General features: G+C 32.9%; 3 protein-coding genes across 3 annotated transcripts; 1 reads left to right on the top strand and 2 right to left on the bottom strand.

Moving 5' to 3' along the window:
- The first annotated feature begins 7,632 nt into the window (after window positions 1-7,632).
- LOC111437613 (B2 protein-like) lies at window positions 7,633-9,993 on the top strand. Its single transcript, XM_023075666.1, has 5 exons — window positions 7,633-8,685; window positions 8,785-8,885; window positions 9,306-9,389; window positions 9,469-9,579; window positions 9,669-9,993. Exons 1-5 carry the CDS (start codon window positions 7,929-7,931, stop codon window positions 9,708-9,710), a joined length of 1,095 nt encoding a protein of 364 aa, XP_022931434.1. The 5' UTR covers window positions 7,633-7,928; the 3' UTR covers window positions 9,711-9,993.
- Window positions 9,994-10,086: 93 nt separating this feature from the next.
- Window positions 10,087-10,778, bottom strand: LOC111437614. Its single transcript, XM_023075667.1, has one exon. It carries the CDS (start codon window positions 10,734-10,736, stop codon window positions 10,158-10,160), a length of 579 nt encoding a protein of 192 aa, XP_022931435.1. The 5' UTR covers window positions 10,737-10,778; the 3' UTR covers window positions 10,087-10,157.
- Window positions 10,779-13,474: 2,696 nt separating this feature from the next.
- LOC111437695 (RNA polymerase II transcriptional coactivator KELP-like) lies at window positions 13,475-15,927 on the bottom strand. Its single transcript, XM_023075783.1, has 3 exons — window positions 15,519-15,927; window positions 15,265-15,370; window positions 13,475-14,013 (listed from the first exon to the last, which is right to left on the bottom strand). The coding sequence occupies exons 1-3, from the start codon at window positions 15,792-15,794 to the stop codon at window positions 13,919-13,921; spliced, it is 477 nt and encodes a 158-aa protein (XP_022931551.1). The 5' UTR covers window positions 15,795-15,927; the 3' UTR covers window positions 13,475-13,918.
- Window positions 15,928-15,985: the final 58 nt, after the last annotated feature.

Below are 15,985 nucleotides of genomic sequence, written 5' to 3'. Positions count from 1 at the left end.
AAATTATACTTTTTTTTCTTTTTTACAAAATAAAAAGTATTCTCGTTCAAAAAGGTTTGTGGAACGATATCTTTAAAAGAGATTTCATTCTATCAAAACGTATCAAGATGATCCCGCTGTAATTAATTTAGTATATTGTGATTCAATTTATGTGTAGAATATGTTTCTTTTTTTTTTTTTTTTTTTCATTATTGTTCGTAAAGAGTTTTGACTTTGGAATAATTGTCTTTTAAACATCATGTTTACGACATAAATTATAAGTAAACCAAATTAAAATGTTTTTTAAGGAAGATTCTAAGAAATTACAAGGAAAATTTTGTGTTATTTATTTACAAATTGTGGTACATTTGTTGTAAATTTGTTAACATTTTTTGTTTCTAAACTAGAAGTTTCTTTTGAATATCAACCACCAATATAAAAAAAGCTCGTGAAAAAACATAGATTATTGAGCCTCTGTAGCAATTCAAGCCCTGTCCTCTTTAAGCTTTCTCTGTTGGGCTTTCCCTCAAAGTTTTAAAACGCGTCTAATAAGGAGAGGTTTTCACGCCCTTGTAAAGAATGTTTTGTTCCCCTTTTCAACTGATGTGGGATCTCATAAACCACCCCCTTCGGGACTAGTGTCCTCACTAGCACTCGTTCCTCTCTCCAATCGATATGGAATCTCACAATCCATCTCCCTTTGGGGCTCAACGTCCTCGCTGACATATCGCCCAGTGTCCACCTCCTTCAGGGCCTAAAATCCTCATTGGCACACGGACTAGTGTCCACCCTATCCTCTTGCAACTGTAACGACACCACACATGACTTAGATGTGGGATCTCACAACCTCTCTCCTATCTCTAAGAGCAGAGAAAGGAATACCTTCACCCTTCTTGCTTCTTTGTTTTCTCAAGCTCTTTCAAAGTAGAGCAATCCCATCAAGACGACCGAATCACGTACATGATTTAAATCACATTACAAGCCTTTTCCATTATCTTATTCCTCTATTATGGATATTACAATCAATTTAAGCTTACGTAATCCTTTTTCGATTATATTTAATCCCAGTCATTCATCAGAGACCATTACGATAAAGAATTGAAAAATAATTCGACACGAACAATAAGATTCAGTGTAAATTGATGCAATAATTGGAACAAAAAGAATAATATTGAAATTTGAAGCTCAATAATACGACTCTAATCTTGTAGAGCCCACGGTCGCGATTACACTTGATGTTTAGTGGTAATGGATAAGCAGAAAGTTTAATTTTTTTTTTATTTTAAAATTTTATAAAGAGAAAAAAGGTTTATAAAGTTGAATTTTATTTTAATTGTAATGGAGAAGAAGATGGACTATGGTTAGGACAAGCCAATAAAGATATGGTAATGTGTATGTGTTGGGTGTACCTCTACATAATTAGGGCACCAGATAGTTATTTCTTAAGCTCTTCTTTAATATTCTGACACGTGTCCATTATTATGCTAATAATTAAATATTATAAGCTGTCCCTTGCCTCTATTCAAGGGTTGGGGTCTATTTCTCTTTATTTATTTATTTATTTATTATTCACCCAAAGTACACTTTTATAGCCCTAAGAGGAGATAATGCTACTTTTTGGTTGATGTAATTAAAGGATTAACGAAATAATAATAATAATAGATGGTGAATTCAATAGAAAATAAGAATGTAATTTTATTGTTTAATTCTTGAAAATATTAATAGTTAAATTGACGCTTTAAAAACTAGAGGTTAAAAAAAAAATTTAATTCAGCTCGAGCTAAATTAATAAAAATATACTTTAAACTTTAAAATAATTCTATTCAAAATTTTAAAAAATATTCTTAAATTTAAATAAATTGAAAAAATATCTTTAAATTTTCAATATTATCCTTTAACTTAAAAAAAAATAGTTTTTAAAAATTAAATTAATATTCTATTTTAAAATATTTTTGAACTTTTTTTACCAACTTCAAAAATATTTTTAATGAAAAAAAAAATATATTTTTATGGTTAATATTAAGTTTAAAAAACACTTATGAACTTTTAAGAGTAACGTTAAAAAGTTTGGACATAATTTATGAGATGTCGATAGACAGTTTTTGTTCATATATTGACGATAAATTTTTTATTTTTTATGAAAGTAACGAATATTAAATGCTACTTTTAAAACTTAATGTATATTTTATTTAAATATAGTATGAACGGTAGAACTTTTTTAAAAAATTGAAAGATATTAAAGAAATTTTTAAAGATTGACGAGTACTTTTGAAACACTATTAACATTTCAAGGTAATTTTTAAAATAAATAATATCCTTCTAAAATTAAGAATAAAAATAATTTAAAAAATTGAAGGAGTTATTTTGATGAATTTAGCAAGAAAGGAGGGTAGTTTAGGTAGAGAAAAAATGAGATGAATAATGATGATTGAGACAATGATTAGTGAAGTGCTTAAACCTTAAATAATGATGGAAGATGAAAAATGCATGTGACCTAATAAAAAGAGAATCGGACGGCTATGATTGATTTGGAAGTGATTGCGAGGATGATAATCATAGAGATGATGTACTTGATCCACCCGAGTTCGAAGGCGACCCCACCGTGGGAATTTACAAGGCTCTAAAAAGGAATAATTAAATGAATAATTAATTAATTAAATTTAATAGCATTATTGGGATGTGTATAAATATTGTTTGCAGCTTCCCCATGTGGACACCATTCCAACTTGTTCTGTCTTTCCTCCTTTGCCCTTCGCCTGCACAAAGGACCACTCCTACACACACCTTTTTTTTTTCTTTTAATAAATAAATAAATAAACACGAGACGTAAAATTAATATGTTACGCTATGTAATTAAAATAATTTTAGTAGGTTATTATTTGGGTTTACTCCAAAACGACATCATCTTTGTTCTTTGTTAAAACATGCACGATTTACAACATTATTACACTATGCATTAAAATATTTTATAGGTTATTATTTAAATTTACTACAAAACTACGTCATCTGTTCGTTAGAAAAACGACATCATCTTTATCCTTTGTTAAAAAGAATTCATTCAAAATTATAATCATAATAAATTATCTCAACATAAATTTTTTTATTAGATTATAATGGACTTTCAATTTTGTATTTAATAAGCTTTTCGTAAATTTAAATTTTTAGGTAAAAAAAATAATATGGATTTTGAATTTTTTTTTAATACTTAAATAAATACAAATCTAAAATTTAGAGTAATTTAATCTAAATTTTGCTTTTAATTATTGAAATGCAATATTCTTCCTCGAGATTTTTTTATATGTATAATATTATTTCATTGCATTAAGAACGACGTCGTTTTTGCTATATTCAAAATTTCCATAATATTCAAATAAGTTGTTTTTTTCTTTTTTGTTATAACTTTTTAATTATATATATATATAAGCCAACTGGAAGTCACATGTGTTAAATAAATCCAAATATTTCATTTAAAAAAACAAGGCCACAATTGAGTACAACCAGGAGTAGAGTAAGGAGAATTGTACGCTCAATGGGGTTTTCTTTAATTAGTTATTTATGAGCCATCAAATCAAATAAATTGCTTAGCAATAAAATATGATGATATTTAATAGAATTCTTTTTTATTTAAATAAATTGTTTATTTATATTTAAAAATAATAATGGAAACAAATAAATTTAAAAAAAGTAATGATCTTGGTTAAGATTTTCAACTGCAATTCCATAATGTAAAATTTGATTAAGGGATAGAAATCAAGTGGAAATAATCATGGGAAAATGGAAAATTAGCCATTAATAATCCAATTTGATGAAGTGGAGGATTTTTATTTATTATTTATTTTATTAATAAAAATTATGCTCCATTGTGAGATATATATATAATTTTTTTTTATTTAATTTAAATTTATTGTTATTGGATAAATAAATTATTAATTAAAAAGACAAAAGGTAAGGAAAATATTTGCCATACATGTGTATCCAAATTAGCAACCCTCACAAAGCACGAATTTGGAAAAAGATTTGAGGATGGCAAACATGTAATAATGAAAAAAAGGAATATACAAAAGACAAGAAATTAAAGAAAAGAAAAACCAAAATCATTTAGGAATCACAAGATTGGTCAACCTTTAAGTTGGAAAATTTTGTAATTAGTCCAACTTTTTATTGCCTGTTTAATTTTATGTTATTAGTCAATCTAAAAGGATAAAGATCGGTGAGGAAACCCTAATTTATGGTGTGACGAAACTCTAGTGCTCAAAGTTAGGTCAATGCCATACCTACTATCTAACAATCCTTAAGGGTTTATTGGATTTAATTTCTAACGTGTTCTTTCGATGACCTAATACTTCTTCATTTTTGCTTCTGTTTTCACTTGCTACGTTAGGACCCACTGTTTCAAATTGAACTACCGGAGGACCTTAGGACTTCAATGTTTTAATAAGGTTGCACGTTAATAATAGTAAAGAGAGATACAAAGAAAGTTTGTATTGTAATTTTGAGAATCATTGGTGAGGGAAGGGAAAGAAGACATGTATATTAACAAATTTGTAGTGACAAAGTTGAAATTAATTTATTTGTTGGGTTCATTTAAAGTGTTTCTCGTGTTTGAAGGTGATATTCTTTTTATATATTTAATAATTTATTATTTTATTACGTTTTGAGGTGAGATTTTGGTTTCGAGAAGAATTTTGTGGATTTTATATTTTAAACTTATTTTAAATTTTAATTCGGTTGACGAGAAAATTTGTGTAAGAATTAAACCAATTGAAAAAATGAGGAACTTCTTGAGTTATTTTCAAGTTATTTCTTTTCTAATTCAATAATATATATTTATAATTTTTTAATGGTTATTTTATATTAATTTTGAAATTTAACTAACTCAATAATATATAAATGTTTCATAACATATGATGTTACCAACCAATTCACATTAACACGCCCATTTGAACAAGTTTTCAAGATATTCTTTCCTTAAGCAAAAATTTATAAAGTCTTTTATTATAATTTTTAAATAAATTTTTTTTATTAATGTGTAAGAAGGGTAGGACGACCCTATAATAAAATGTTTGTGTTTATTAAGTTGATCTCATTAATTTTGCATCCATTTAATTCGTGAATATTAAAAAATTAATTCGTCCTTAAACTTTAAATTTGAATCTAATAGATTTTTGAAGTTTTATTTTTGTATTAATACATCTCGATAAATTAATTTTTTAAAGATAAATCGATCCACCAAATATAAATTTAATCTGTAAATAAATAATTTTTATTCTGATGTCATCGAAATTTAAAATGATGTAATTTCATGAATATTTTGAGTCATAAAAAATATTATTCCATGTATATCAAGGATGGTTGGCATTTCACACTCGATGATATCGATGGATATAATAATAAAATTTAAAAAAAAAAATTAAGTTACGAAATTAAAAAAGGGAAAATAATCATGATAATTTTTTCTACAAGATTGTTGAATAGAGAATAAATATACAATAAAGAATTGCAATAATTTGTTGAGAATCTTGACAGGGAATATTCTCAGAATAATCTTTTTGTTTACAAATAATCTAAGTCATGGCTACATCTTCCTCTTCCCTCCAAACTCTCCCCAACTAGGCCCTCATGCTGTTGGGATTCTATGCCACTTTTTAAATTATTTTTTATGGGATTAAAATATTAAATTATAAAAAAAAAATCTAATCAATAATAATTCGAGCTTAAATTCAAAAATTAAAAAAAAAAAAGAAAAAAAAGAAAAGAAGATAAGGGTATTTAAGTAAATTGAGGAACGAGATAAGCGCGTCGAGATGATGCATGGGTACCCATGTGGTAGCTCATACATTCACCTGCAGCCACGACAGTAACCACCACCAACCCAACTAGCTTTTCTTTTACTTTTCTTGCCCTTCTTATTTTTTTAATTAATGTCGGTGTTAAAGTTAACATTAATTTAATTAATCTCATTAATTTCTATAATATTATATCTTAGAAAGAGAAGAGGACGTATAGAAGCTTAGGGGACAACTTTTTGTTTCCATTATATATTCATTTATTTATTTATTTTTCCACTTAGTGCTCATTCATTCTTGTTTTTCTTCTTTTAAATTAATTAATTAATTAACCATTTTAGTAGTAATCAGGAATGAGACGGTTAGGGCCCATTGGGCTTTAATGGACCCTAACTCATCAAAGTATTGGGCTTAATGGATCTTAATTCCGTTTTTATTGGGCTTATGCCGAAATGATTTTTAAACAAATATTTACATTGGAGAGGATTAGGGTATGTATATTATTAATTAATAAATGCGGCTTATTTAAAACAATTTTATGGGTAATGTGTGTTAGACGCGCTCGTGACTTTGCTTTGAGCTTCCCAAAAGGTCTCACACCAATGGAGAGAGTATTATTTGTTTATGAACCCATGACCATTCCCTAAATTAGCCGATGTGGGATTTTCATCATCTATCACCTCTCCTCGAACAAAGTATGCCTCCCCTTAATCGAGGCTTGACTCTTTTGAAGTCTTAGTCATTTTTTACTGCCTTGGCTTGACTCCCTTTCTTTTGGAGTCATTTGTTCGACATTTGAGGATTTACCAATCTATTGGCACGACTAAGTTTATGGCATGACTCTGATACCATGTTAGACGAACACGACTCTCCACAATGATATGATATTCCACAATGGTATGATATTGACCACTTTGAGTATAAGCTCTCATGACTTTACTTTGGGCTTCCCAAAAGGTTTTACAACAATGGAGAGAGTATTCTTTGTTTATAAATTCATGATCATTCTCCAAATTAACTGATGTGAGACTTTCATCATCCAACCATGTTGATATGGTAAGGAATAAACTACAAGGGGAATAAGATTCGGATTACCTTGTTGATCGAATATCTCAAGTCAAGAACACTTTGTTTGAGATTCGAATCACTCCAGAAGCAAGATCGATCATCTCTAGCTTCAATGATTCTAGTTGATCAAATATCTCAAGACAAGAACACTTGATTGAGATTCGAATCACTCCACAAGCAAGATTGATCATGTCGAGCTTGAATGATTCTACATGCAACCTAAACTACATAGAGTTGCAAAGAAACTTAGCCATTGGCTAAAGAAAAGCACAAATGCTTCTTTTAATATATCTTCTAAGTCTTATTACAAATACAACATAGATGGCTTTATATAGCCTCAAAATGAAAGCATTCTAAAAGTTGTAACATTCACACTTTATGGCCATAATTAGCCATTATGTAAATATAACCGAAATTAAATAAAAAGTCTTAAAACACAATAACTCTAAATTATAACCCACCCAAAATTTACAACAATCAAACTTTATTTTTCCTCAATGTAGCATGAATTGAAACATCTTTTGATAATTTTGACAACCTTTTCTTCACATCTTCATTGAAGCATATTGTATGATTGATGTCTCTTGGTTCATATCACATGTGATCTCGAAAATGACTCATGTTAGTAGGTGGGATAGTGTTCGCTGTTGCTTAGACAGGGACCAGGGTCACGGGTGAGGGCTCAACTAACTAGTCACGGACGGACCACGTCAAAGCTAACACAGAAAATGGGAGTCACGTGGCTATGGCCGACCTTTCTCCCACCGAACCCAAAAAGTCTGAGCCATTTCTAGAATTCTTCAATTTCCTCGCACGGCCACTCCCTTCCATTTGACTACGCGTTGTTTGGGATAATCGCTTTCTTATTTGCTTAATCACTCTAACCTTCTTCGTTCTTTAATGATTTCTTATCCTGTTTGTTTGTTTCTATTGAATTTTGATGCCTTTTTCTTCCTTTGAATTCGCCCTTTTTCATCTTCTACACGCAATCTCATCTTCCTTTACCTAATACCCATCTCTTTTGTTTGGTATTACTCTCTGGGGTTTTGATTTCTCTGAGTTAGGGGCTAAGTTCGGAGGTGGGTTTGTTCAGAAATGGAGAGTAACCCGCAATCGCTTAGGCAATTCAGCGACCAGCTTCGACTGCAATCTGGGAATCTTACGAACCTGTCGCTCAACGATTCTATCTGGAGCAATTCGTACGTCTCCAAGAGGCAGGAAGAGAGGAGGAATTTCGATGTGCGAAATGGCGGAGAGGTAAATTTAGTGAATAATTTTAAGCCCAAACTGTGTGATTCTGATGTTAATCGGTTCAATGATGGATGGAATAGTTTTAAGCCGAGTGTTGCTTCTGATCTTAATAATTGGAGTAACAGTAGCAATCTTAGTTCAACTGGGTATGAGAAGAATGCACTCAATGTGTTTGATAATGGGTGGAATAGTTTGAAGCCACAGGGGTCTGATTTTAATGGCTTCAACGATGGGTGGAAGCTTAATTCTGCAAATATGGGGGTTGATTCAGTGATTGGAGGAACCCAAAAGGGTATTAATGGAGGGATTTACTCACAAATTGGGAATTTTAACAGTAATGGTTTTGTAAATGTGAAGAACTACAAGAACAGTGGGAAGGTTGAAGAAGAAAATGGAGGAAAGAATGGGAAGAAGAACAGTAACAAGAAGATTAATGGTGAAAATAGCAATGATAATAAGGAAAGTAATAAGAATGGTTTGGACAAGAGGTTCAAAACCCTTCCCCCATCTGAGTCTTTGCCCAGAAATGAAACAATTGGTGGATATATCTTTGTGTGCAACAATGATACAATGCAAGAGAATCTGAAGAGGCAGCTTTTTGGTGAGTTTAATGATCCAACTTGGTTTTTGCTTAGTTTTATGTATCTGTGTTTTGTTGTGTAGGATGTTCTAAGATTTTGTTGTTTGATCAACGTTGTAGGTTTGCCTCCAAGATACAGGGATTCTGTCAGGGCCATAACTCCTGGGCTGCCTATTTTCCTCTACAACTATTCTACCCACCAACTCCATGGAATCTTTGAGGTATGTCCATGTCTCCTTCTTATGCTCTCGTGGCTTTGCTGATGTATTCTGTACTTATAAACTCATGATCAATCCCTTAATAAGCCAACGTGGGACTCCTCTCCCAATAATCGCTCCCTTCAAACAAAGTAACACTATAGAGCCTCCCCTGAGACCTATGGAGCCATCCAACAACCTCTTCTTAATCGAGGCTCGACTCTTTCTTTGGAGCCTTCGAACAAAGTGTACCCCCTTTGTTCGACACTTTAGTCACTTTTGACTACACCTTTGAGGTTCACAACATTTTTGTTTGTTCGTCATTTGAGGATTCTATTAACATGACTAAGTTAAGGGCATGATTCTGATACCATGTTAGGAACCATGGACCTCCTCTAAGTCCGTTTGGTTTACTTCTTTTAAGACTATGATATGTGTTTTCAGGCTGCAAGCTTTGGAGGGACAAACATTGATCCAACTGCCTGGGAAGACAAGAAAACTCCGGGCGAATCTCGTTTCCCGGCGCAGGTAATGTTTGGATAGAGAACCTACTCCTTCAATCTTGCACTTCCATAGATCTAAGATGAAACTCAACTGTTTGGAACAGGTCAGAACTGTGACTAGGAAGATATGTGAGCCACTGGAAGAGGACTCTTTCAGACCGATTCTTCACCACTATGACGGTCCCAAGTTTCGTCTCGAACTCAACATCCCAGAGGTAATTGCAGAGCAAACAAAACCATGAATTCTGTAGCTAGCTAACCAAAGACCTCAACAACTCTAATATTGGCTCTGAACAACTTGCAGGCACTCTCTCTTCTGGATATATTTGAAGAACAATCCTGTTGAACAGCATAACATGCTCGTACACTAGTCAGGCAGGGACGCATACTACTCGTAAGCGAATTAATTGATAGAATTGCCAACAATGACAACGATGATCGAAAGGATCATCATGATCATGTGAGTTTAAGCTATAAGTGTGTTTGGTGTTTGTGTGGTGTTGTCTGATAGATTAAACTGAAGATGGAAAAGGTTTGATGTGTAATGTAACAATAAATATGTATTATATGGTTTGAGTTATGGATATTGCATGGTTCCATTATAAGAGATGAACGTTTAATTCACGTTATCAGAGTTTGAATCACTCTATTTCGTTCATCGATTTGTTGATCTTAATACTAATGGACTCGTAATCATATCTTAAACCGTTTAAGAAACGAAATAAATATAAACATAGATGCATTTTTGCATAAAAACATCAAAATTTACATTTGAATATTTATTTGGGGGAGTTTATGTAGCATATAAACACCCATTTCCAGAATGAAAATCCTTGATTTGTGCTTTATTATTGTTTCCAACATCAATTGGAAGAAACTTCGACCAATTCCCCCATGTCGGCTTCCACCCTCCGATCTTCTCCCGCCGTGGACTCTGCACCGCCGCCGTCGCCGCCGCCGCTCTCATCCTCTCAATCAACGCCTCTGTGTTCCCTTCCTCTGCCAAAATTTCCCCCAACTGTTTCGTATCAATCACCAATTTGACCCTCCAAATGCCGTCGCCACCTGTCGGTAGCACTTCCAGCCCCGACCCACTTCTCAGATCCTCGGCCGCATCGGACCTCTCTTTCTCTACGGCTCGGGAAAGCGGGAGGAGAAAGTAGGATTTTCCGGCGTCGAGGAGCTCCGAAATGGGTAATGGCGAAGAGAGATTGGGGCGCCGGAAAACGCCATAGACGCCGGGAGGATAGTTCTTGAGGATTTGATCGACTTGTTTAGGGCCATGGAAGTTGATTATGTTGCCGGAATCCGTTAAGATTCTGATGGGCTTTTCGCAATCGGCGGCCACTCCTTTCAGAGAACAGTTTCCCATTGCGATTTGCGACGCCTTTTCTTGTAGGTCATTAATGGCGAAGCTCTCGAGTGGTCTTATTTATAGTAAAAATTCGAATTTTATTTTTTTAAAATTTTAGATTCTTTTTTTGAAAATTTAATTCATAGGACCGTTTAATGCCAGTGGAATTCTCATTTCAATTATTATAGTTCTAAGAAACATCGTAAATGTGTTCTATGTTGTGCACCGTAATGCCACAACTTTCAAAGTTCTAATACCACTTATGGTGACAGAATGCCACAACCAAAATGTTTTGATACCCAATTGTTGTAGTAGAATGCCGCAACTAAAATAGCTATGATACTACTTGTTGTGCCCAAATGACACCGCCAAAGAGCTCTGATACCTAATTGTTGTAGCTAAATACGTAAAATCAATCATACTCACACACCCACAAACATAAATTAAGTAAAGAGACACAGTTGTGGCGTTTTTTATGCAACATTCTAAATTTTATACATTAATTACTACGTCACATGTCTCAACTGTTCAGTCATCAAATCCTTAGCTTGTTTATTCAAAATGACACGTTAACGATGGATTAATAATCGATTAATGTCAAAACCTAAGAAGAAAGAGAACGAAGAGCTAGTGAATTAGGAAGAGACAATTTAGAGTGTGTGTTTTTTTTTTGAAAATGTAGAGAGAGACATGTGAGTTTGGACCGTTGGAGGAGAAGATAAGGTTTGGAGAAGGACAAAAACACAGCCTTATTTTGAGGGAAAACAACATAAATGAAGAAGGTTATATTAATAAGTAATAATAATAATTTAATGAAAAAGATAAGTTTTTTATGAGACAATTTGTGTTGAATCTCACGTTTGATTGATTCCTTTTCCCAACACATAATATATTAAATTAACTCTGTGTTTGTCGTAACAATTAAACTTTTTTTCATAGGTTCAATGAATTCAAATTTCTCCATAACTTGTATTGATTTTAATGTGGTATGTATGTAATACACCAGTACCATGTGATGTATTAGTATGATTCTCGTAATTTTAAAAGAAATGTTTCGTTTTATTCTCTAATTAATGTGAGATTCCACAATCTACTTCTTTGGAGGCCTAACGTTAGTATCATCTTCGCAATTTTAAAATAAATGTTTTGTTTTCTTCTCTAACCGACGTGGAATTCTACAATCCACCTCCATGAGGGTCCAGCATCCTCATTGACATACTGCCTGATTTTTTACTTTGACACCAACTATAATAACTCAAGTCCACCGCTAGTAAATATTGTCTACTTTAGCTTGTTACGTATCGCCGTCAGTCTACTAGAAAAATGGTTCTACACCCTTATAAGAAATGCTTAATATGCATAATCTCACGTGGTACGTGTGACAACTCAAATTCATGTATTTACTTAGGTTCATGAATTTTGTTTTTGATAATTTCCACACCATCTATTATTGTTTAGATCTAATTTTAATAAAATATTCAGATTTTTTGGACATTTTCAGTAAAAAAGAATCATATTTTTACATCGACGTCGTATTTGAAAGATGGCGTAACCTAAAAAAGACGAACTTTTATGATCATAAATTAAAGGTTTTGGTTGAAATGAAGTAGGAAAAAGAAAGAATGTGAGCATCCCTAAAGCAAACCCAATTACATTTTTAAAGCAGAGTCGATAAAGCTGATAATTTTGGGAGTCACCACGCACCATATAAACAAAGCCTAACGTACCTTTTGGGAGTAAAAAGTTGGGACAAAAATATGGTTCTTTTTAAGTACACATTTAAACCAGTTAATTCGCCGTTCTATCGTTTTTTAAAGTGGTTCCAACTCGTTCCAACCATAAAACTCGGTTTAGTTTTAAATTTGGTATGTGAATTTGTATAAAATGTTAAATAGGTTAAAAATTTGTTTTACACAAAAGAAAAAATTCAAAGGACTATTGAACACAAGATATAAAATTTAAGTATTTAATAGAGAATTCTTAAAGTTGAAAGACCGGTCAAACACAAATTTAAAATTTCATATACTTACTAGATACTTAAGTTTAAAAGCTATATGTGAGATTTCACGTCGATTGGGGAGAAAAACGAAACATTCTTTATAAAGGTGCAAAAACCTCTCCCTTGCATATGTTTTTTGAAGACAAAGGAAAACTAAAAAAGGAAAACCCAAGGAAAAAACAACATTTACTAATGGTGGGCTTAAGTTATTACAAATGGTACCAGAGCCAGATATAGAGTGATGTGTTAGCGAGGAGGTTGAGTCCCGAAGGGGGGTGGACACGAGGTGGTATGCTAGTAAAGACGCTGGATCTTGAAAGGGGTGAATTGGAAGTTCCACATTGATTGGAGAAGGTAACGAATGCCAGCGAGAATATTGGCCCCAAAGGGGATGGATTGTGAGATCTCACATCGGTTGAGGAGAGAACAAAATATTCTTTATAAGGGTGCAAAAACCTCTTTTAACTAAACACGTTTTAAAAACTTTGAAAGAAAGTCAGAAAGGAAAATCCAAAAGACGACAATGTCTGTTAATGGGCTTGGCTGTTACACTGTTTATACACAATTTATAAACTCAACTTAAAATTTAACCCTAAAAGTTAGAAAAGAAATGCTGAAAACAGATACAAAACAACATAAAATGAATCATCACACCTAATTAGAGGTATCTTTGCAGAATGCAGCAAGCTGCATGAATTCGAGCATGATAATAATTCCTAAAAACAAACCTGCACAATTCACAAAGAGCTTCTATCAATGTCTGCCATATATATATATATAGATAGATAGTCACAGCCTAACTCAGTCTCCTAAATTATAATCAGTTCGATAACAATGTCAGACATTTAACCCTTCATGGCATGGCTGGGATGGCACACATTTATATTAGTGTCTGCGTTTTTTAGCATAAAACAAAAAGATAAGAGATCATTCATCATTATGAGTTCCGGTGATGGAGAATGTGTACCACAGTTGTCCATCTTGATGCCATGAATGTACAAAGGTACCTTGGAAGTTTTAATAAGTGTTGGCGGTCTAGGCTCAAAACAGAAGTACCAAAATACCAAAATATTGTGCAACCAACAAACTGCAGCAATTCCCAAAAGTACAATTCCTTCCTCTTTTCACGGTGATAAATCTGGCTTCCATAGATACTCAGCATCAAGGCTTCAAACCATCAACTATCAGGCGATAACTTACTTCACATTATTTGTGATTGCATGTTCTTAATAGCTTTTTCTATGGCAGGTACATTGTTCTTAAAGACGGACCACTGTTCCTCAGTCAAGCTTATTCCTGAGGAAAAAACAAAGACCAGTGTTATTAATCTAAAAGAACAAGCCATTTAAATTTCCAAAACAAAAGAAAAAAGTTATATAAGTTTGAGCTTAAATTACAAATTAGTCATTGAATTTTGAAGTTGGTGTATATTTGATCTCTAAACTTTCAACATCACAAATTTATTCCATTGTTTCATCTGTCATGTAGGTTTGAATTGAATATTGAATGAATAGAGAGATTAAATCCAGAAAAAAGAATAGAGAATTCAAAGGATACTTAAGTAAAAAATAAAGAAATAGAAAGAAGACGAGGATGGATAGGAACTAAAAAAGGAATATTGAACTAGTTCAGAGGATTCAATAATATTATTACTTCATTTTGGAGTTTTTACTTAGATCTAAATCGACTGTATCATTAACCATTTCTTTCATTTGGTGTGAAGAACTTATCATGAATCCAGAATCCACTTATTTCTTCCGCTTATGTTATTGTTGCTAGGTTGGCTACCGGACTAACTTCTATTGGATATGAACTTTCATATTTGTTAAAATTCATGGATCTATTAAACCCGAAATTGAAAGTTTAGGTTTTCATTAGACATCAGATTTAAATTTATACCTAATAGATCAATGAATTTGTTAAGAAACTATTAAACACAAAATTGAAAGTTCAGCCATCTATTAGACAAAAAATTGAAAGTTTAAGAATCAATTAGATACAAAGTTGAAAATTTAGAGACTAAATCAACACAAATCTAAATTTGTAATTTAACTTAAAGTTTAATCACAGATCCAAGTTCACGAACAAAGAGATCAACATGCGGTGGTCTTATAAACATCATCCCTGTTCCTCACCTTATTCATATTAGACTCATACAAGTTTCACACATTACCTTGTATCAGAGACATCACAAATCAAATGTGTGGCCCTGGTTGCACATTTAACTTCGACAAAGTGCACTGCTTTATATTTCAACGAAAATCATCTTCCCACTTCCCATATCAAGCCAATAATTGTTTCGTTTTTACTTATAGTTCACCAACATGTTCTAAGAAACAGTGATTTCTCCCACTTTCAATTGCTTCACTCAGTAAAAGCTTTCAATGCATCAGTATGGTTATGGAGTAGTAGAATGTTCACTATCTTCACAAAATCAAACAAGAAGCACACATATAACAGGAGTTTCGCCTAATTTGTACTCTGTAAGTAGTATATTAACATACAAAATTTCACAAACGCAAGCAAGTAGAGCATTTGGAGAATTACCTTTTGCTGTAGGGAGATCTTTCCCATCCTTTCTATAAAACTCCCTGATCGAAACCAGAGTCTTCCCTCTAAAATCCTGAATCGTCACCTTCCTCTTGCTGGATAACTGAGCCAAATAACACCACATTTTAAATTTTTACCATAAACATACGATCAGAACTTTAAAAAATAGTCAAATCTCCACTAATAAACGGAAGGAACTGCAATCGCAAGCTAATAGACAGGAGAAGAGGCAGAAAAAAAGAAAAACAAACCCAACAAACAATGAGATCGCCATCGTCGTCGTACTCCTTTTCCTTAGCAGCAGAGGCATCCTCGGCCTCCTCTTGCGGCTGATCTTCAGACCGTTCTTGGAGGAAGGATTCCACAACCTTGCGAACCAGAGCCTTGTAAGGGGATTTGGAGAGGTCGAGGTCGAGGTCCTTAGAGGCGAGGGCTCGAATTTTGGACTCGGTCATTTCGTCCATGTCGGAGGATTCGAGAATTCTGCGGACGGCTTCCTCGATTCTACGTTGGATTTCGGAATCCATATCCGAATTCTTCGATCACTTCTCCGTAGATTTCTGGTAGAGAGACTGAATTGAGCAGAAAAGTCGAAAGCCGAAGAAATTTTAGGGAAAGTTGCTGTTCTCAGCTAAATCTTTCTAATTGACATTCCGGTTCAGGAAAAAGATATATATAAAAAAAAAAAAAAAAAAAAAAAAAAAAAAAAAAAAAAAAA

This window comes from Cucurbita moschata, unplaced genomic scaffold (assembly GCF_002738365.1).
Source record: "Cucurbita moschata cultivar Rifu unplaced genomic scaffold, Cmos_1.0 Cmo_Scf00064, whole genome shotgun sequence".
Classification (NCBI taxonomy): domain Eukaryota; kingdom Viridiplantae; phylum Streptophyta; class Magnoliopsida; order Cucurbitales; family Cucurbitaceae; genus Cucurbita; species Cucurbita moschata.
The sequence above is the reverse complement of the archived record's forward strand: the minus strand, read 5'-3'. Positions and strand labels throughout refer to the sequence as shown.